Raw genomic sequence first — 22,653 nt, forward strand, 5'->3', positions numbered from 1 at the left:
CTCCAGTCTCCAGACCAGGTTTTAGCTGATTACCCAAAAAAAAGAGGGTCCTTAGGAATCAGCACCACTGAGCGCCGTGGGGTGGGGATCTTTTTTCCTCCCAAAAAGAGGGAAAACAGGGGCAGAAAGAAAGACAAAACTCCTCTGTTCTTCTGTGACTAGAAACAGAGCGAACCGGGGCAAAAGCACCGGCGACCTCACACGCACTGCACACCTGGAGATCTGTTTGCGTGCGTAATTTTCTCCTGTCTCACCCAAAAAACACAGGCATTTTATACACTGATTATTGTTATTTAGAATCGCCAAGCTTGCACGCCCATCTGTGACTTTGTGATCCCTAAAGAGAAAGTGTGTATAACCTCGAGGGGGGATGTGATCTCTTCTTCTTCTACTTGACTTCTTGCCTGCATCCAGATGTTTCGTGTTTCCCTGCGCGCTCTTGGGAAAGTCTGCTGCACGGGAGAACCGGGAAGTTACTGAGCTGAGGAGAAGCTACAGGTCCGATGCTACAGATGATGGCTTGGGATACACACGCTCGCCTACTTTTTGTGTAAGCAGTTTCTGGATCAATCCCGGTCGTTTTTTTTGGATAATGGAAAGTGGCAAACTGAGGACGCTGGTTCTCCTGCTGGTCCAGTTGCTTTGGGTCGTTGCGCTCTCTGTGCATGGACACTCCAGTCGGAACCACGAGAAGGGTGAGTTTACACCGATACCCGGGGAATCAGAAGGTTACATACGTGTGTTTATGTCGTTATAGCTTTAAGTTATGGAACATGTGGCTGTGGTTGTCAACGATTCGATACAATGCAATGATTGGCTTAAACCTTGCAGCCTGTGATAAATGTAATCAACCAGTGGAAGAAGCGTTAAAATCCTTTACTCACAGTAATGCAATGTTCAACTTTTCACAATTACATAGAAACGTCTAGTATTTAAAGTCCTATTTAATGTAAATTATTTAGTTACTGGAAACAAACATAAACACCAAATTATCAGGATTTCCAATAAACAAAATTGGAGATAAGATGCTTTTTTATGCAACAGTGTGAGAAATGTTTTGAAATTAAATAATGAAATAATGAACTGATGAAATAATGGAAATATTCTAAATCAGAGAAGGAAGTTTCAGATCTGTGACAAACCTGAATCAAGCCTGATAAACAAAGCACTTTTGAATATAAAATATGCAGATGAGTAATTGTTCTTACTTAACACTTAACACACAGATTTGTTGTATTTTACACGGATTCAACATATTTGTGGTTGTGGGTTATGGATAAATATAAATGTGAACATGATGGTGTGAAGTCTGACTTTGTCTAATATTCTTTCCCAGTGATTGACCTTCTGGTTGCTCTAAACATGTCCCAGCCAATAAAGGGTGTGTCCAAACTCCAGGGCAAGAGTCCCGACACTGTTGTGTATCGACTTAGACCCAGAGCTCCATACCTGACCCTCCCTCAGGAATATTCTCACTTCCTGCACTCCACCCTTCAGGGTACCATGGGAGTTCATTTGGTGGTACGACAGGAAGTATTATCAAGGGCCACCCTCCTTTCTCTCTCCTCTGCATCCTCGCCCATTCTTCAGATCATCTCCTCCACTGACAGTAATGCTCTGTATTTGGACTACAAGACTGCGACCGGAGCTCAGCCTCTTGCCAGCGTGCGTTTTCCACAGAGAAACCCCTTTTCCGGGGCAGACTGGGTACAGCTGGCCGTTAGTTTGGAGTCTGATCGATTAGCATTTTTTGTGGACTGTCAGGAGGCTGTGGTTCTACAGAGACGAGGAGAAGAGAGGATCAACCTGGTGCTACCTCAAGATGTTCTTGTCACTCTTGCCAGCACACCAGGAAAGAGTGACAGCAAATTCATTGTGAGTGTGTGAGCTCATCCAGCATTTCCAACAGCAGTTCTAAACAAATAGATCAACACAACAATCTGCATAACTAAAATACATACACATATACATATATTGCATTCCACATTTTCTGCTTCTATTCAGTGTGTATTCTGTGGCTTTCTGAGTCTTCATGTTTGTGTTTCTTTGTGACCTCAGGGATATTTGAAGACAGCTGAAATCTCAGTGAAATCTTACCTGAGGCGACCGTGGCACTGTGACAATGTTACTGGTAAAGGAAGATAATAATCTCATCCAAGACTGTAATCTGTTCTGGCAAACATTTGTATTGTAAAATACTTAATGACTCACATACCCTGTGCTTGTTTAACAGAGGAGCTCTCTTGTCGTGACTCGTGACATAAGTCAAAGTCATATCTAACTGCTCAGGCTTGATTCAGCAACTCTGGCAAGAATCCTGAACAGTGGGATGTATTTTACTTCCAAAATTGATTCTCATTTTGACCTCAAAATCCTGTGGAGGGACCACCCTGGCTGATTTGTGTATTTTTAGATCATATGGTTTGGCCATCAAGCAGGAAGTCTCAGCAAAACATTATCACATAGTTTAGCTGTTGATATTTTCAGGATGTTGTTTACAGTCAATATGTTTTTCTTTAATTCAGAATCATTCCAATCTCTTTGTAGATGATCTGCTCCCATCTCGTCCTACAGATGCTGTCGGCTCAGATTCTCGGGCTGACAGCGGCAGAAAGATCCAACCGGCTGTGTCCGACAGTAAACTTCAGTCCAGCCACAGGCAGCAGGATCAACCCAGCTATTATCCCCAAGACGTCCAGCGTGATCAGCTGCACAGAGGTGTGGTCCTGGGGCCTCCGGGGTCTCCTCAAGGAGCAAAGTCTGGTCCTCAGGCACTGGAAGAGCAGAGGCTAAAGAAGCTGGAGGAGAAGCTGGAGGAGCTGGCTCGAATGCTGGACATGGTCAAAGCTCAGGTTAGTGTTGTACAAAAAAGGTACAGAATGGTGTGTGAGGTCTGTGACACTGTTTGATTAAGGAAATTACATTTTAAAACCAGAATGCAGAGCTACAGTCACGTGTGCAGCACCTGGAGGGATGTGAGTGTGTTCGGCAGCGATGTGTGTGGGAGGGACGTGAAGTGGAGGAAGGCCAGCGCTGGCAGACTGACCTCAACACTGTCTGTGTGTGCACATCTGGAAAGGTCACATGTCAGGCTAACATCAAAGGTAAAATGGCTTAGCTTCTTTCGGTCTTATCAGTCTGTCTGTCTCGCCCCCGCTCTGTTTATTGTCTCTCCTCTTGCTCTCTTTCTTTGTCACACACTTACAAAATCTCCTACAAACCATCCCATCCCACCATCCCAGTAGTGATATTAATGTTGCTGGTTTATGTTGCTGTTGGATTGTTGTTGTGATTGCCTCCTGTTTGCTCATGACTTGGCTACAGAACACAGTTTGCCTGCTGTACTGAGTGAGTCTGTTAGCAGCACATTGCTTCACTTTTGTCCCTTGTCACTGCTGGTTAGTGGGGTTAAAGGCTGAGGAAGTGACCCTGTGCCCCCCTCTCCCACTTTTCCTCATGTTAGAAACCCCAGCTAGAGACATACTCTCAAGGCATGTGGCCCTTAAGGAGTCGCTGGGTTTATAATCTCACCCCTGGCCCCTGTGAGGGTTTGAGCAGCAGACAAATTTGCTTCCCTGAATGTCTGCGGGGAACAATGCAGAGATGGGATGTGTTTAACATTTCCACGTTCAACCATTGCTATGTTACTTGGATTGGCATGTGTTAGAATAGACTGTGAATACAAGAGAACGAACATGAAGGCACAAAAAGACAACAGGGCCTCAGTGACTAAGGTTACAGTTACAAGATTCAAGAGATTTTATTGGCCTTTTGCAAGTACAGGGTAGCACAAGTACGCAGGAATTCTTGGATGTTAGTCTTCAGTCAGGTTTATGAGCAGCTAATAAAGACCCAAAGTCTTGACGGAGTATTTACATTCCAATTGGGGGGTGATGGTATTCCACTTTGTAGTATGAAACGTGATAACTCAGGGAATTGCAGCTTCATCCGAGTCTTAAGGATGAATAAATGGAGGATAGTTCCTCAAAGGAGCCTGCACGTCATGTCAGAGTTCTGTTCACTTCCTTCGTTCTTATGATCTGCTTTCCCTCAAAGGCAGTCTGTTGGTTGGATTTCAAACGGCTGTCGTCTTTGCTCTTCATCAATCATCTACCTTGATCTGGGTCACCAGGCTTATTGCCATGGTTACCATAAGGCTGTTTGCAATTTGAGCAATTGTTTCACAGAGTAGCTGGATTCATGTATTGTAGAAGATGCCACTGCTGTTGTGGCTTTTAATGACATTTGACAGTGAAACCTATTGAGTCTTCTTTCTAAAATATAGACGATAAGTATCACAATTGAAGTACATTTTCCAAAACAACCATGACTGTGTATTATATATGTTGAATAATTCATACCAGATTTTCCCAGTTTCAGTTTCATGTCCACACTATTAAAATTAACATGCATAGATCCGTCATAATGAACAAAACAAGGCTGTAATACTATTCTGTAATTGGGAGACAAAATAGTTTAACTTTAATTGTTGTTGATGTGCTTCAGTGCCCGAGGGAAAGAAGGAAATGTCTCACTCTGAAAACATATGGAATAGCTTCAACCTAATGGTTTCATAGAGTTGAATCACAATACTAAACATCCAAAGCTGATTAGTCTTGGTAATATCTGAGTCCTCTACAGGCCTTGTTTTAAGTAATGTTACAGTATACAACTTGCACAGAATGGGCTAAATAATTGATGCGGTCCCTTAAAATGAACAGCTTACATTGCAAAGGCTGTACTTGCTTATAGCTCCACATAAAGTGAAACTAGTGAAACGGATCCACAACTGCAGTAAAGTTCTGCAACCATCTGTCAGAGTGAAGAGAGAAACCAGAGAGAAACCTTCAGCACTGATGTCAATGTTGAACAGACCTCATTAAGGATTCCCTCTGTCTATTCCCCACACGCAGTTACATAAACTGCGTTCTATTTTGCACATTGTGTACATTTTAGACACATATGTAATACACATGTGACCACACAGCCCACTGTCGCCTCTCTCCGGGACTTTTCTCACCCCTTCGGCGACTCTCTCTCTGTCAGATCTCTTCCTTTTCATCCGTCTATTCCCTTAATTGTTGCTGCATGTCGGCCACAAGGGTCCAATGGCACCCTGTTTATACACACTCGTAGACACACACTCCCCACATACACTTTGATCTTATGCATGCTTGGTTGGCTAGAGGAAATGCCTGTTGCTCGCTGGCAAAGGAGGCAGCCTCACTGGCCTCCCTCACTCTGTGATCATTGCCCTCTGTCACACTCACAATTGACTCATCTTTACTGGAATCGTGCAAACTAAGCAAAAATATAAGTTTGATCCGTGTTGCGTATATAATAAGCTGCAGACAAGTTTTCTTATACCCCCATTACAATCACTGAGACAGCTGTAGAATCAGGGAAGTGGTATGGGCTCCTCATCTGTTTTGTTGGTAATTCTTCGAAAACAAATCTACCTTGTCCTCTGTTTATGTCTCTGTCTGTCCTTCCAGTAAATCTTCTACAGCATCAGTAGGCTCAGCTCAGCAGTAGTGTGGGCCGGAGGGCTGCAGGCACTTTTGGTTATGGTTACGCCCCATAAAACTTTGTGTGTGCGAGGGTTCATGTGTGTATTACATCAGGACTGCACTGATCTGAGCTGAGCAGATGTTTCCCAGTGACCTAGAGCAAAGGTGAAGGAAATCTGCAAAGAAGGAAGGTGATGAAAAGGAGGGTAGGGAGACGAACCAGCTGTATTGTCAATCATACTGTTTTTTTCCCTTGTCTCCTCCCCAGAGTGTGAGCTGGATGGTACAGCCCATAATGCGTCTCACAACACTCTGGATGGCTGTCAAACCTGTACTTGCAGAGTGAGTATTTTGGATGCTTTTGGAACTCACACAAACATATTTACGGAGGCTGAATGATTTTGTCTGTCCTTGTCCAGGGTGGTCATAGGGAATGTTCATCTCTTCCATGCCCCCCGCTGGACTGCACAGAGCAGGAGACGGTACCTGGAGAATGCTGCCGGATATGCAGAGGTCAGGTCTCATTAAACAATTAAACACTGAAATGCATTCACGAGCGTAACACAATGTCACACTTACAAGCTTAGTTATTTAAGTGTTGTATTTAAGTATGTGGGACAAAATGGCTCTGAGGGCTCCCTACCCATGTTATAGGTTTACTGACAAATTTGTAAATCGCGTCTTCGCTCAAATAAATGTAAATTCTAGGTTTATCACTATAAAGGTTTCTATTTGTACACATTTACCCGAAGCCCATTGGAATACCTTCATACAAAGAAATAATATGTATGCTAAATTAAGTGTTTTTTACCTTATGGATGATCGGAGTTCATTTCATGTAACCTGGAGCGATCGTATGCAAAAACAAAGTAGTCTGATTGATTGATATGACTTGGAATGTACAATTAATGCTTCTTTTCTTGTCAATCTCCTAAAGGTTATGAGAAAATCCATTAAAACCCAAATCTGTCATGATTGATTAAGATGTGGTCAGTTTCATTCTACACAGCGAAAAAGTATCAATATATTGATCTGAAGTCAAATGTTTGATTTGCAGGCTGCGTCCATTCTGGTGTCCGGTATGATCACAGAGCGAAGTGGAGGTCAGGAGAGAATCCCTGCTTTGTCTGCGACTGTTCGGTTAGTCTATTACAAACTATCTCCCAATTTCATCTCCATTCCTCTTGTGGGGCCTTATATCTAATGACATCTTTCCTCTCCTCTAACCAGGAGGGCCGTGTTCAGTGTGACAGAGAGAGGTGTCAAACCTCCTGTAATAACCCTGCTTCTCCTCCGCTCAATACCTGCTGCCCAGTCTGCCAAGGTGGGATTCTCTTCCTGCTGTGGCTGTGAGTGTATTCAGGGGACTGCAGCGATACGTTGTGTGATCATGTGTGTGTCTTGTAGGCTGTGGTGTGAATGGTCATGACTTCTCTAACGGGGCTGTGATCCCTACTGGAGACCGCTGTCAAGAATGTGCATGTGAGGTACGTTCATCATCATCTGTTTTTATTATTCATAAAGTAGTTAGGACTTTTTTCCTATTGAAGTACATGTACGTGGTCTTTTCTAGAATGGAAACGTGGTGTGTTCCCCCCTCCCCTGCCCGGCTCTGTCGTGCCATAACCCTGTGCATCGCAATGGAGATTGCTGTCCACGGTAACAAACCTCGCCAATCCATTTCCTTCAACTCCCTTAAAGTGTGTTTTCTGGGACATTTTGTGGTTTAGACAAATATGATGAAGGCAGTTTTTTTCTCAAAGCAAACATTGTGGTTGTGCATCTTACCTGTAGGTGTGAGCAGTGTGAATATGAGTCCAAGGTGTATCAGGATGGACAGAGCTTTCCCTCACGCACAGACCCCTGCACACACTGCCGATGCTCTGTGAGTAACATCTGGAAAGCTCTTGTACCCATGTGATGATCATGATACTGGTGAAACATGATCTTGTAGGTTGTATTGCGTTTTTTAAATATGAGCTTTGGATTTATATGAATGTCAAAATCTGTGTGTGTTTAGGCAGGCAAAGTGTCTTGTGAGCGTATGGATGCATCCTGTCCCACAACGCGCTGCAGTCATCCAGCTAAGCCCAAGGGAGAGTGCTGTCCCACATGTGATGGTCAGTACATGTATGTACTTGTAAAGATGTGGATGAGGAGTCCACCGTCTTTCATAAATACACTGTATGTGTGTGTGTGTGTGTGTGTGTGTGTGTGTGTGTGTGTGTGTGTGTGTGTGTGTGTGTGTGTGTGTGTGTGTGTGTGTGTGTGTGTGTGTGTGTGTGTGTGTGTGTGTGTGTGTGTGTGAGGCAGTAGTCGAGTGGGTAGAGCTTCCGCTTAAGAACCAGAGGGTTGCCGGTTTGAGTCCCTGCCGAGGTGCCCCTGAGCAAGGCACCGAACCCTCAACCCTCATGTAATGTAAGTCGCTTTGGATAAAAGCATCCGCCAAATGATCGTAATGTAATGTGTGTGTGTCTACCTACAGAATGCGAATATGACCGCAGGATTTTTGCTGATGGGAAAGTGTTCATCCCTCCTGGCAGTGGACCCTGCCTGCAGTGCAGGTGTAAGGCAAGTCCACACATTCAGTGGAAAAACAGGGCAATATGTGTGTTTTGTGTGTGTTTTGGGAAGAAACAGTTAATAGCTAATTCACAAAAAAGCTACTTAACAGCAGCATAATAAATAAGCATCATGACCATTTAAGATCAGTCATAAGCTTCTGTAATGTTATTTAACACACTGCTGTAACATTTCTGATATGTTGCTATAAGGGCTGTACCATGTAAAAGCTATTGAAAACAGGTGTGTTAATGAGCGGCTGCGTATTTATGAGCCCTTACCTTCTTTTATAAATCTGTATGCTCACTTGTTAACACGCTAACTTTATGTTTTAGGGGGGAAACGTGATTTGCCATGAAGAGAAGTGCCCCCCTGCCCAGTGCTCCAACCCTCTTGTAGATCCACATCGCTGCTGTCCAATCTGCAAAGGTATTCACACACACTAACGCACGCACACACACATACATAAGGTACAGCTGTGAAAATTCATGTCTGTTATTCTAGTGTGTGTGTTGGAGGGAGTGGAATTTGAAGAAGGATCCAAGTGGCACCCAGCAGGTCCCTGCTCCAGCTGCACCTGTGTGAACGGAGAGACTGTGTGTACACACACACAGTGTCCCCCCACCCACTGTCTGCATCCCACCAAGAATGCAGGTAAGATTGTGTGACTGTCTTTGTCTGTTAGTGTGTGTGTGCGTCACTCCAGGTGATATCATTCCTTCTCCAGGCTCCTGTTGTGCAGTGTGTGAAAGCTGTACCTATAAACATCGTATCTATAGCAACAGGCAGAGGTTTACGACTCCTGACCAGCCCTGCCACATCTGCACCTGTCAGGTAAGCATGTTGCACAGGCTCTGTAATGGCTACCTTAACAAACCCGCTGACACACACTCTCTTCCTCCTCAGGATGGCACTGTGGAGTGTCAGACAAGACCGTGCCCTCCTCTCAACTGCACAAACTCACAAACACCCCCTGGAGAGTGCTGCCCTAAATGTCCAGGTACACAACTTTGTGATTTCTTGGCAATTCAGGTTATTTTCTTTGTGTTTGTATTTCTTTCTGTCACGTGTGTGTTGGTGTCTTTTCCAGACTGCTCCTTTGAAAACCACGTGTTTGTCGACGGAGAAGCTTTCCCGAACCCTGTGAGTGTGTGTGAGGAGTGTAAGTGTTTGAGTGGCAGAATTGACTGCCACCAAGCACAATGTCCTCATCCGCACTGCAACGCGCCTCTGCCTGGATCGTGCTGTCGGAACAACTGCAACGGTGAGGAATTCTGACTCCGTGAGGAATACCAGGACATTACACAGCATGTTAATGATAATATTCCTCTTCCTTCAGGCTGCAGTTATGCTGGGAAGGAATATCCCAATGGTCTGGAGTTTCCCCACCCTACTGACCCATGCAGGACCTGCAACTGCATTGTATGGATGAAAAGAAACACAACAATGACCACCTGTGGATTATACGAGGCAGGTTCTTATGTCAGTCTGTGTTGTGTTCATTGTAGAACGGGAATGTCCAGTGCCTGATGAAGAGGTGCCCGACCCTGCCCTGCTCTAATCCAAATCTACTGCCTGGGGAATGCTGCCCCCAGTGCCCAGGTAAAAAACTGCATGGTAGAATATTTTTAAACACTGGAGAAGAAGGTGTTTTGGTTTCTATTTTAGTCAACCAGCTTCCAATGGTGTTGAAGTGATAATCTTATGCAGCTTGTGATGTTTCATGGTCAGAAACAACTTTTTATCCATGTTCCTTTAGCTCCTCCATCCAACTGTGGGTACAAACACCAGCACTACAGACACACAGAGCGTTTCTACGACCCATCTGACACCTGCCGATCGTGCGTCTGCACTAATGGGACCGTCCATTGTCAACGCAAGCCCTGCCCCTTCGCCTCATGCTCCCACCCCATCACACAGGACTGCTGCCGGACATGTGAAGGTAAAATTTCTCAAGTTTTCTCTCAGGTTTTGGCATTATAAGCAGTATTTGAATATCATTCCTCTAAATGTGCCTCCCTCTGCAGGATGCCTACACGAAGGCCGAGAGCGAGCTAGTGGTGAGATATGGGATGACGTGTCAGACCCATGTGGTCGGTGTGTGTGTCGTGAAGGCTCTGTCAGGTGTGAGAGGAAGCGATGTCCACCGTCCAACTGTGACCACCCGGTGCAGAGAAAGTGCTGCAAGACCTGCGATGGTGAGCGATCGTCAATACACTTGAATCCCCCTGCAGTTCTCATCAAACTGTGACAATATACATAACCTCTCTCACCTTCTACGTACAGGCTGCTTGTTTCATGGTACAGAATATCCTGAAGGCACTGAATTCCGTGATCGCCAAGACCCCTGCAGTGTGTGTTACTGTAATGCAGGGAATGTGGTCTGCTCCAAAATACCTTGTTACGGTGACTGCAGCCACGCTTACAGACCACCTGGACAGTGCTGTGGAGAATGTGAACGTAAGTACACACACACACACAGCATGTATAGTCGTTAAAACACTGCTCACATTCTAAATACATAATCTTAATTTATAATTTATAGTACATTAGGAGAAATTTAAGACTTAGATATCTTCTGTAGAGGTAATATTAACAACATTTAGGCAAAAACACAGACAGTAACATCATAAGGAAGATGAAGACAGTAATTGATGTAAATACGTTTTTCAGTTTGACTATCATTGTTTTGTTTTGATGATAACATACTGTAAATCTGTCTTTCTTTGACAGGTTGTTTCTATAATGGTGCAGTCTTAACAAGTGGTCAGTCCTTCCCTGACCCGAGTAACCCCTGCTCAGAATGCACCTGCAAGGTAATGTAATCGAGCACACACACACACACACACACACACACACACACATTTCACACACCGATTCACACACACATTCCTGTCAGTTCAGACAATGTGTGACACTCATTCCCTTACAGAGAGGCTCAGTGCAGTGTGTGAAGAAGCCGTGTCCTGCAGCGCCCTGTCCTCACCCAGTCACCACCCCGTGCGGCTGCCCAGTCTGTGACGGTGAGCCGGCTCCTAAAGCACAATGCTAGATAATGTAAATAACAAAGAACACTAGATAATTAATGCTGTACTTTGCGTTTAGGTTGTCTGTTCCGAGGTTTGACCTATGCTGACGGACAGGTCCTCCCCGGGGGACAGGGGGGACAGGGGGAGTGTCAGGACTGCACCTGCTCAGTGAGTGAGACAATGACTCGTTCAAATTTTTGTCTGTGCACCATCACAGCTATTTTTATTTGTGTTGTTGGTTTGTTTTTTGTTGCTATAGAGGGGTGAGGTGGTGTGTGTGCAGCTAAGATGTCCCACAGTGCCATGCCCGCACCCAGCACTGGACGGCTGTGCATGCGGTGTGTGTGATGGATGCCGATTTACTGGAAGAGATTGTTTTAACGGGGAAAGATTCCCACACCCGACAGATCATTGTCAGCTATGCTCATGTTTGGTACGCTGCACTTTTGAATGCATTTGTTTTCATTAATGTATACATGCAAGGTATCACTAGCAAACATATACATTAAAAACATTGTCAACTTGTGTGTGTTTGTGTGTGCAGAATGGTGCAGTGGTGTGTGCGCCTGTGTCTTGCCCGGGCGTTACATGTTCACGTCCAGTGACCCTACCAGGGGAGTGCTGTCCCGTCTGCACAGGGGTCTGTCTGCATCATGGGAAAGAATATCAATCCGGATCTACTTTCACTCCCCTCTCTGACCCCTGCTCCTCCTGCTCCTGTCTGGTCAGTCATATATTCAGTAGTTTGATAAGATTTGTCATATTTTTTCCTATTTATTCTTCTTATTCTTTCTTTCTTCCATCCCTTCATAATCACCTCCGTGCAGAACGAGGTGGTGAACTGTCAGAAGAAACCTTGTCCGGTCCAGTGCTCCCATCCCGTCCCTTCAGGTACCTGCTGCCCGGTGTGCGACTCCTGTCAGTATGAGGGTGTCGTCCACGCTCACGGTCGCACCTTCTCGCCATCCTTTAACCTCTGCCAACGCTGCACCTGCGTCAGGGGCACTGTCACCTGTGTGCCCCTCAGCTGCCCTCCAACACCCTGTGCCCGGCCCATTACCAAGCCGGGACAGTGCTGTCCCCAGTGTACAGGTATAGTCATCAATTGCTGACATTAATGATAAATATTTCAATTTGAATGAAATAATTCAGGAACTTGCTCTCTTCCCCTCAGCGTGTATGCTGGAGGGACAGGAGTACGCCGATGGTCAGACATGGGCTCTGAGTTCCAATCACTGCTCCACCTGCACCTGTCAGGTTTGCGCCCGCACACTGTCTGCGTCTTTTTTCCCTCTATATTTGCATCTGCGGTGTGTTCAAATGCTTATGTGTCTCCCAGGCAGGTGAGGCGCGATGTGTCCCTCCCGAATGTCCCAAGCTGGCCTGCATGCATCAAGTAACAGATGTGGGATCCTGCTGTCCTCACTGCAGAGGTAAATGCAGCAGAATACATAAATCTTAGTTGAAGAGGGGAAAATGTTTCCTCATGACACAACTTTTCTGCTCAGGTTGTATGTATGGAGGAGAGGAGCATGAGGAAGGCAGCAGCTGGTTTGCAGACTCCACCCCCTGTATGACCTGTATGTGCGTGGATGGAGTAACCACCTGCTCCGAAGTGCGTTGTCTGTCTCCCTGTATTAACTTGATCAGTGTGCCTGGGGAGTGCTGCCCTGTGTGTGCTGGTGAGTAAATACACACCCTATTTTCTCCTTGCTATTTGGAATTGTACTACATATGAGCACAAAGAGTATAACACATTTCTTCCTGTTGGCCCAAAGTACCACTAGGGGGCAGTGAAAAATGTTCAGACATGAGGACAACAGGTTAAGCACAATGATGTATGAAGGTGTAGGCAAGGAAAAATGTAATGTCCACATATGAGGACACAGGCTCTCAGGAAGTTGAGGAGCCAAAGCTTAATCAGGGTTATTTCATTGCTCCCTTTTTTTGTGTTTGATTGTTTTATATGATTGTGTTTGACTAGACTGTGTATTTGAGGGCAGCGTGTACGGCCCAGGAGACAGTTTCCATCCAGCCGGGGACCCATGTCAGGTCTGCACTTGTGAGGTACGACGCAATTAACCCTGAGATCTTATGCATTAGTACTGATTCTTGACTTTCAAATCAGACTGTGTTAGCGTAACCAACCTTTGTGGATCTCAGGTGATGCCGGATGGAGAGCAGCATCTGAGGTGTTACCGCAAACAGTGTCCCAGTCTGGTGGACTGTCCTAAGAATAACATCTTGTTCTCTGGACCAGACTCCTGCTGTCCCGTGTGTGCGCGTCAGTACATTCATATTTGCCACATCGCATTTTTGTTGTACAGTACACTGCATGTTCTTCTGAATCAGCTCTGTAACGTGTGTTTGTGTGTGTGACTAGAGCCTCTCAGTAACTGCACCTCTACCCTGATTGGTAATGAGGTCTTGGCCACAGATGACCCCTGCTTTACCTGCCAGTGCAAGGTACAGAAACAGATTAGGGGATAAGTGGATTAGTGGAGATGTAATTGTTGAGTTGTTGGTATTCATCAACATCTTTAAACCCTTGCAACCCCATAAACACTTTCATATGATGATACAATGAACGTCTGTGATTTAGGACCTGACATGGACCTGCCTACACCAAAGCTGTCTGCCCCTTACCTGCCCTCTTACTGAGCAGTTCATGCCCCTAGATTCATGCTGCCCTGTTTGTAAAGGTGAGATCATTTCAATTCACAGGTCTCATTGGTAATAACCCCTCATACTCCTGAAAGTTCTCCTGCCACAGCTTATATAACACTGTGTGTCATTCAGATTGTGTGATTGAGGGTCAGAACAGACGTGTTTCCAACGGCAGCAGCTGGACGGACAGCGACGACGACTGCGTCACATGCACCTGTAATGTGAGTCAGAAAAAAATCCTTTGGAGATGGAAGAAAACAAACATGGATGAGCTTTTGGAAGTCAGTTAATGCTCATATTTAAGCAGACAAGTCAAAATTATATACATTTACATAAATTACAGATATATTATGAGATAAATCTAGAGCTCAGACTAAATGGAGATTGTTGACAGTGCTTGAGACTCTTTCTATCTTTATGCATCCACAGCGGGGCTATATTGAGTGTAGTATTGAGGAGTGTTTACCTGTTGTGTGTCTGGGTGGACATCAGCAAGTGAAGATTCCAGGGAAATGCTGCTATGAATGCCAAGGTATAACACTCTGCCAACACACTTAGCATCCCTCGGCATGTTTACGTGAAAGCTCTACATGTCAAGTTTCATGCATGTGTCTTTATGTGTGTGTGTGTGTGTGTATGCTAGATGCAGGGGTGTCATGCTTGTACCAGGGAACCGTGTATCAGTCTAATGAACAGTGGGAGGTGGATGAGTGCACCAGCTGTACATGTGTATTTGGGGATGTGCACTGTCACAGTGAACGCTGCCCTCCACTCACCTGTGAAACAGTTAGTATCCAAACAAATACACACTTTCCTTTTTTGACTTTCCTCTTTTTCTCATAGTCACATTGACAGTATGTGTGTGTGACCCTATGTGTGTTTGCGCTCAGGATGAGATGCCAGCAGTTATCCCGGGCTTGTGTTGCCCCCACTGCCTGCCTCGTCCAGCCACCTGCATTGCCTTTGGAGACCCTCACTACAGAACCTTCGATGGTCGCATGCTGCACTTCCAAGGAGCCTGCACATATGTACTGGCACAGGACTGTGAGGGTGGAGACTTCAGGTGAGATTATGTCAATTCACACAAGAATAACAATCTCAAAACCATGTCATTTTTTCAGGTAATGGAAAATTAGAATGTAAACCGTCTTTATCTGTTTCTCAGTGAAAGTCATATTTGTTTGTGCAGTATTCACGCCACTAACGATGATCGTGGACGTAAAGGAGTGTCCTGGACCAAAGAGGTGACAGTGTTTATCGGAGACGTCACTGTGCAGCTACTCCAGGATTGGGTTGTGAAGGTTTGTGTGTAAAAAACTGAAATTGTTGTTGTTGTGCAGTTAAGTTTGTATTTTGCAACTACGCAGTTTTCTCGTCTTCAGGTCAATGATGAGGTTGTGACTTTGCCGTTCCTCAAAGAACCTTACATCTATGTAGAACGCCAAACCAACACTATCTTACTCAACACCAACATTGGGATAAAGGTGCAGTGTTCTCTGTCCTCCATCTTCTTTATTTATGTGTTTCGACTTCAGGTCACCCTCAAATCTTAACCCTCCACATTCACTGGTCCACATTCAGGTGCTGTGGAGTGGACGTTCACACCTGGAAGTGAGTGTGCCAGGTTCCTATAAGGGCCACACCTGCGGCCTCTGTGGAAACTTCAACAGCTTCCACCAAGATGACCTCCGGATGCCCAGCGGAAAGCTCAGCCTGTCAGAATCTGACTTTGGCAACAGCTGGAGGGTAATTAAAAAACCCATATGCATATGAATCTATAGGGAAATTATTATAAGATTAGATTATTATTACTATTACTATTATTATAATTATTATTATCATTATTATTATTAGTAGTAGTAGTAGTAGTAGTAGTAGTAGTAGTAGTAGTATTAATGGATATAGAAAAAAAGCAAAGTCTAAATTAAATAACCTTAGTCTGATTTTAATTGGAATTTTATTTTGATACTAACAACTGTTTTGGAATGTTTTAAATGGGAGAAAATCTAGTTAGGCAGGAACAGATGAATTTTGATTTGTTTGAGTCATGGTTCAAAAGTTATTGGCCAAAATGTGGTAAAAAAGTGGTAATTACAGCGCCACCATCAGGCTCACCAGTACCAAACTTTAATGGCATCTACCCTGGATCGTGTCTAACTGGTTTCATCAAAATCGAATTGTGACTTTTGTGTATAAATGCATGAAACACGGAGGATGTTAACCATTTATGGTCATGTAACCATTTTAGGTCAGAAATAGTAGTCATTCCCTCTCAACCTGTCGTCCTGGTGAGGATGTGGACCCCTGTAAGGATGCAGGCTACCAGGCCAGGAAGGGGGCTAATGCTCGCTGTAAGGTCCTGAAGTCTGGCGTGTTTAAGCCCTGCCACCGTGTGGTTCCTCCTGAGTCATGGTACGGAGCTTGCGTGTACGACCTTTGTGCCTGCGGGGCAAACATCGACGAGTGTCTGTGCGACACGCTGGAGGCCTACGCTGGTCAGTGCAGAGAGGCTGGAGTCGTGCTGCAGTGGAGGAGCCCATCACTGTGCGGTGAGTAACACACACTTGTGCATGTACTGTTCATGATGATATCCCATACCACAAAATGACCTGATTAAATGTTACATCTCTTCTGGCTCCATTATCGATTGAACCATTCTGCAACAAATCAATGCAAGATACCAACACCTGCATAGAAACCTTTCAATTTTCTATTAATTCCTCCAAGTCACCAGTACAGATCACCCCTTAGAGAAATGTCTCACTTTCTCCTGACTCTCTCAATCTTCACTCTGCCTGTCATCCACAGCTGTTGGCTGTCCAGTGGAGAGGGGCTTTGTGTTTGACGAGTGCGGCCCCCCCTGTCCTGTGACCTGTTTCAACGTGGACGTACCACTGGGGGTGATAGAAAGCCACTGCTTCAAGCCGTGTGTTCCAGGCTGCCAGTGTCCTGCTGGTTTGGTTCTACACAACAACTACTGCATACCTCCAGAAAAATGCCCCAAGATCATACATGGCAACCCTTCATAACACACAGATATGGAATTTCTTGCACAAGTGCACGCTAGCACACACACACACACACACTCACGGACTACCACCTCTGATAACATCCCACTCTTTGACTGTGTTCGCACTCTTTGTTATATGAAGCTAAAACTGTCTAATAAATGTTGTGATCCTAAATCCCCATAATGGTGAAATACTGTATTTTTTTCAACATTTGTATATATTATATAGCACTGAATGTTAATACTAGACTAAGACTCTGTTTATGTTAACATTCCACTTGTCCTTTGGCACTTTGCTAAACAGCCTTTATCTGACAGTCTACATGACATACATATACACTCAAATTACATAGATATTCTTAATTACATGAATATCTATGGTCAGCACTGGATGACATCTGTTACTCTATGTACAGTGTGCAAAATAAGCAGATGATCTTTGTTTTTGTTCCTTAAATACAAATAAAGGTTTCACCAACTATCTGTGGATTTGCATTTTCTTTGAAAGATGGAGACAAAATGACCATAAAAGCATGTTTTTGGCTGAGATCCACCAACTTTCTCCCGTTGTTTTCTACACAGGTAAAATGTCACATGCTTATGTATGACATCGCTCTCTTGGCCGTCTCCCTCTGACAGATACACTGTCACTTTTGTTGCGTGGTAACCTGATCTAGCTGCTCGGCTGTAACTATAGCAATAGCCTGTATAATTTATCAGCCTACAAAGGTGAAAACATGGAGCAGGTAAGATGTGCAAAGTTGACCGAGAGGTGTGTTTGTTTTCCATGTGTGTAAACTCAATCTAATGCTGGCTGTGTGTTGCGTTAGGACTGTATTGTTGGTCTCTACCGTTCTCTGGGTGTTTCCGTCGGGGCAGAGTTTTCCACTGAAGATGTGAGTGTGCTGTTTCGCAAAGTGTTTCATGTGCACTCCACCACAGATGAAGCACACATGGCTATGAAGAAGGTAACAGCTCAGTGAGCAATGGACACACACTACAGACACATTAAAACAGCTTCAGATGATCATTTTACAAACCACGATCATACATGTTAAGATTGCCGGGGAGGAAGACAGCTGGTCCTGTGTTGGTGAGAACGTGCTGGATGTTCTTCTAGAAATGGAGCGAGAGAGAGAAAGGAAGGAAAAGGTTTTTATCTGTATCCATCATCGATTTGATTTTGGTAGAACATCGTCTGATCAAGATGCAAATTTCCCTTTTCATTTCTGTCTTACCTATCTTCAGCTGTACTGGGACCTCCAGTTGCTAAATACAGGAAGTCTGGACAGTCTTTACAGGATGGACACACAAGTTATGATGGATGCTTTTGTGCCGAGTTGCCCGCAACCACGGAAAAATGCAAACCCCATTGTTAAATCTCACAGCCAAGCAGATTCCGGATCCACACAGTCATGCACCATTGATAAAGCCTGCTCACAAGTACGTGTGCTTCCAGCATAATAGGTTTTCTCCTGCATGGAGGCCTGTAGTCCATACATCATGATTTGGTTTTACACACAGAGGAGGAGCTTTGCAGAAAGACAAGCACAGCAGAAAATAAGGAAGGGCATGTGGAGGCTGAAGAAGGCGTCCAGGCAGCGCTGGGCCAGGTGAGTATCCTTATCCTCTCAGCAACAAACAGAAGAAAGTAAAATGGAATTTCCTTGATTTTTCATTTTGTAATTAAACATAGTGCCACTTAGGTGATTAGAATGTTGCTCTCATTTGAAGGTTAGAATTCATCGCCTTGAATAGAGCAGTTTTTTGTTTATGACTTAATTACTTTTATCATGGCAAAGTGCATTTTTTAATGCAATAATTATGCTTTGAATAGAGATGTTTTACTTTCTTGGATATTTACACTCCTTAAGAGACATATTTTACTCTTCTTATACTAAAAAGCCTTGGTGATTTATACACCATTACATTTATCCAACATTTTAACTAATCTAAATAGGCTTGAATTGATATGAGGTGCTTTCATGTATCTGTGTTTATCTTCTTAGATTGGTGGCAGAGGGCGTGCAAAGCATAGTGCCCACGCTCTTGCAGGACCAAGGGCTAGGGGTCAGAGGTCAAGCCTGGGGTTGCGTCTCTCTGTCAGATGTCCTGCTTTTGGTGGAAGTGAAGTATGATGTGGTGACACACAAGCTTTACACAGAGATGCTTCAGGAGCACCACAGTAAGAACAGGTCACACACACACACACGTCTTAATCCAGACCTGCAAGCACAACTGACAAAGCATCAAACAGTGTGACGCTTCAAATTCCTGTTTTCTCTGTTTTCCGCTGGTCTGACTGGCTGGGACACCTTGTTACCATGGCAACGAGATCAGAAAGAGGAAGAGTTGGGTGATGTGGTAGAGGAGGCTTTAGAGGCAGGTGACATGCTTCGTCTGGCTGAGCTGCCAGGAGCGTTCAGGATATACAGGTGACACGTGTGCTGTAGTAACAAAAATCGAATTTTTTGTGACAACATAGAATTCCAGCAAAATTAGAAGGAACAACACATTTTACTATCAATCACACAAATCTACATATGTTCTTATGCATGAATAACAATGCTGACAAAATCCTGTATATATTATCATTTTCCCTCAGAGCCCATGAAGACGTGTCAAAAAGCTGTCCTGGTTTCAGGCCTCAGTCCTGGTCCGCCATATCTCTCCTGCACAAGTTACACACATCTCGGCAACAAGAGAAGGACACACTCACAGTTCTGAGTGAGAGGTAGACACATCATCTATACGGAAAAAAACCTCACCAAACATCAATGAAATCATCTAACTTTGACATATTTGTTCTTGAATGTTCCCATCCAGGCTGGACAGGGAGATGCTGAGACTTGTATGTCTCTACGTTAGATTGGCAACGCTCAGAACGCGGAGAGAGAAACTGTCATTTGCTGCTCTTCTTGCAGCCCAACAATCCTGGGAAACCTGGTGAGCTAACAAACTCTTACAACAGCACTATTCAACTGCACTGTCAATTTTAATTTACATTCCCCCCCTTAGGCCACATGTCAGCAGTCCTTATATGGCAAAGCAGGCTGCTCTTTGGCTGCAAAGTGAAGAGGAAGAGGAACTGGAAGACTTTATCTTAGTGTCACCACAGCAGGTACTGTACATCGCTCTGATCTCATTATTTTCCATATTCATTATTTTTGTGGAGAATTTCTTCTTATCCAAAGCAAAAGAGACAGAGCTCTTTGCTCAATCCCCGCAGGAATTGCTGCAGTTGCTGGTGCTGAGTCAGGAGCAGGAGAGGAAGTACCTGCTCAGGCTGATACACGGGGGCTTTCTCAAGGATCTGCAGGAGTCAGGTGACATGGTGTCTCAGAGAGGTTACATTAGCGTTTGGGACTGCTGCGTGTTTGTCAGAGCGTTTTTTTTAGTTCCATTAACTTCTATTCCTTCCGTCTCATAGAAGATGAGCAGGGGCAAATGGCTTTTAGAGAAGGCTGTAAAAGAAGTCTGGAACAAATCCATGAAAGCCTGCAGAAACACACCCAGACCCAGAACTCCTCAGAACAAACCCCACCTCAGCTGCAGCCCCCATCTCACCCGCAGATTCGACAAATACACAAGTCCCCCCATTCCCAAATCCAGAGCTGCACCAACATAGATAACACACAAGTATTCTGGTCCCAAAATCAGCTGGGAAACTGTGCCCAAATCCTCTTAACACATCTGACAGAGTACCAAGAGGCCCAAGCTTCAGTATTACTGCAGGAACTGCTCGACAAGGTGAGAAACAGAATTCCAGCATCCATCACAAGATAAGATTAGATGATTGTACAAACAGTGAAATGCTATTCTGTTTCTCTCATGTGTGATAGAGTCCACAGCATCTCAGGTCGCTGCGAGATGATTATGAATCTAAACTTCGTGAGCGGCGTATGAGCAGCCTGATGCAGCTCCTGACCTCAGATGGCCCTTTGACCTCAGGCTCCCAGCTCATCAGTAATCCACATTTAACACTAAGCAGCAGCAGTGAGCAAACCACAGCTCAGTGCAGCGGCGCTGTACAAGTCGATGACCAAAACGGTGCTGGACCACATAACGCTCCGAATAACAGTACAGTGGATTCAGTCAGAGAACCCAATCAAGAACCCAGTGGAGGGCAAAATGTCAATGTAGCTGAGAATCAAGATATTTGTACAGGTACTGCATTGGAAATACTTGCTAATGACTAAAACTGGTGGGAAACTGACAATTATAATATGTTCTGTACATTACATTCATCCAGGCTGTGGTGCAGTCATGGAGGATCTACCCTACTTGGAGATCTTGTGTACATCAGATCCAACGAGCACTTCCCATGAGGAGCTCTCTGCAGCAGGTGGACCACAGCAGGAGGAAGAGGGAGAGCCAACAAGGAGCCCGCGGAGCTACGAGAAACAGGGCTCACTGATCACCCTCGCCTGGAGCAAACCACTAGCGGAAGACACAGACTACCAGACAGAGCCTGAAGACAAAGACTCAGCACAGAACCAGGATGTTCAGAGCAGTTTAGAGACTAAGGACAGCACAGATGAAGATACACAAGGTGAAGAGACGGCTGGAGAGAGCCACACAGAAGTGTCTTCCTTCCAGTCAGCAGAGCAGCAATGCAGGACAGGAGAACAGGTTCTCTGGAATTTCTTAGTAGACCATGCTGTATAAGTACATCAGCGTCTGTTTAAATTCACGTTATTTTGTGTTTTAGAGGGAGTCACTGACCGCGGAGGAGAGGCCAATAACCGATCAACAAGAGAGGATAGAGGCCCGATCCGAGTGTGACCTGCCTGAACTCTCCAGTGAAACAGTTTATGTCTGCAGGGAAGAGACTGAGGTGGAACTGTGTCCAACCAAAACTGAGTCAGAGCTATGGGACCTGAGAGGATCTGAGCTGGAAGAGCAGGAATACTCCTCTCAAGCCACAGTAAAGCAGCTGTAAAGAGTATTTTATAAGCAATATTCACCCACTTTAAAGGCTCATCCGGCGCTCATGTTTCCCGTTTTACAGACTGACAGTAGCTTCTCGGAGAGGGAGGCAACGGAGTCCACAGTTATAGAGCGAGAGCAATCAGTTTCGGTAATGGAGAGAGAAGAGACGATGCGCAACCTGGTGGACATGCAAAGGAAAGTGGAAGAGAGACACCAGAGAGACAGAGAGAGACAACTACTGAGGGTGAGGGATGGAGAGAATGGTATTGATCTGTCACTGGAGTCATTACAATGTTATTTATGTATTTGTGTGTGTACAATATCAGATCTGTAGACAAAGAGTAAATCTCAGATGGTGACAGCTGCATCTAAACTCCTTTAGGTTCAGGAGCGTCTGTCAATCGTCCAAAACAGAAAGGCAGAGGAAGACCTGCTCGGTTTGACTGACACGGACAGATTACATCAACTCACACACGACCTACCACAGGTATAATAGAACTGCGCACATACTGTACATGCTGAATTGTACAAATCTATAGTTTCTGTTTGTGTGTGTGCATGATTTCCAGGAGGACAAGAGCCAGCAGAAGACAGTAGTCAGAGAGCGACTGGATCAGCTGAGGAGAGAGCGCTCATACATCATGCAATCCAGGCGAGACAGGTAAAGGTGCTGCACCTTGAGGTAGGCAAGAGACAAACAGACTACATCAATCTCCTTCCTCCGTTCTTCGTTATGATCGTTTAGGAACACTGCAGGGTTCAAGGAGCTGCTGGGTCCTGTCGCCATGTCCAGCAGAGAGACTGAAGACGAAGCAGACTGACACAACAGCAGCTCTAACTCCCGTGTTGTGTCCATATTTCACCCTCCTTATTGTAAGTGTTCATTCAGATTACACAGATATAAATGTGTCTGTAATTGTGCATGTGAAATATGACAATCATC

General features: G+C 44.8%; 1 protein-coding gene across 2 annotated transcripts; it reads left to right on the forward strand.

The window, feature by feature from the left end:
• kcp (kielin cysteine rich BMP regulator) lies at positions 1-17,188 on the forward strand. 2 transcript variants are annotated; one of them, XM_076142475.1, is made up of 47 exons: positions 1-230; positions 415-695; positions 1,337-1,875; positions 2,059-2,131; positions 2,548-2,852; positions 2,936-3,104; positions 5,779-5,852; positions 5,930-6,023; positions 6,568-6,650; positions 6,741-6,834; positions 6,918-6,997; positions 7,084-7,169; positions 7,305-7,395; positions 7,531-7,630; positions 7,996-8,081; positions 8,408-8,501; positions 8,577-8,726; positions 8,800-8,906; positions 8,979-9,072; positions 9,163-9,336; positions 9,412-9,494; positions 9,581-9,674; positions 9,832-10,014; positions 10,100-10,270; positions 10,359-10,532; positions 10,806-10,888; positions 11,005-11,095; positions 11,178-11,269; positions 11,361-11,534; positions 11,646-11,825; positions 11,929-12,193; positions 12,276-12,358; positions 12,441-12,534; positions 12,610-12,783; positions 13,086-13,168; positions 13,265-13,385; positions 13,485-13,567; positions 13,704-13,803; positions 13,901-13,989; positions 14,198-14,300; positions 14,412-14,554; positions 14,659-14,831; positions 14,958-15,069; positions 15,151-15,252; positions 15,350-15,514; positions 16,017-16,317; positions 16,577-17,188. In XM_076142475.1, the coding sequence occupies exons 2-47, from the start codon at positions 593-595 to the stop codon at positions 16,795-16,797; spliced, it is 6,333 nt and encodes a 2,110-aa protein (XP_075998590.1). In that variant the 5' UTR covers positions 1-230; positions 415-592; the 3' UTR covers positions 16,798-17,188. The 2 variants fall into 2 exon arrangements, with proteins under 2 accessions (XP_075998590.1, XP_075998591.1); XM_076142476.1 differs by having other exon boundaries at positions 1-695; positions 2,575-2,852.
• Positions 17,189-22,653: the final 5,465 nt, after the last annotated feature.

This window comes from Genypterus blacodes, unplaced genomic scaffold, assembly GCF_046128005.1.
Source record: "Genypterus blacodes isolate CSIRO-AG114 ecotype Tasmania unplaced genomic scaffold, CSIRO-AGI_Gbla_v1 ptg000021l_1, whole genome shotgun sequence".
NCBI classification, from domain to species: Eukaryota; Metazoa; Chordata; class Actinopteri; order Ophidiiformes; family Ophidiidae; genus Genypterus; species Genypterus blacodes.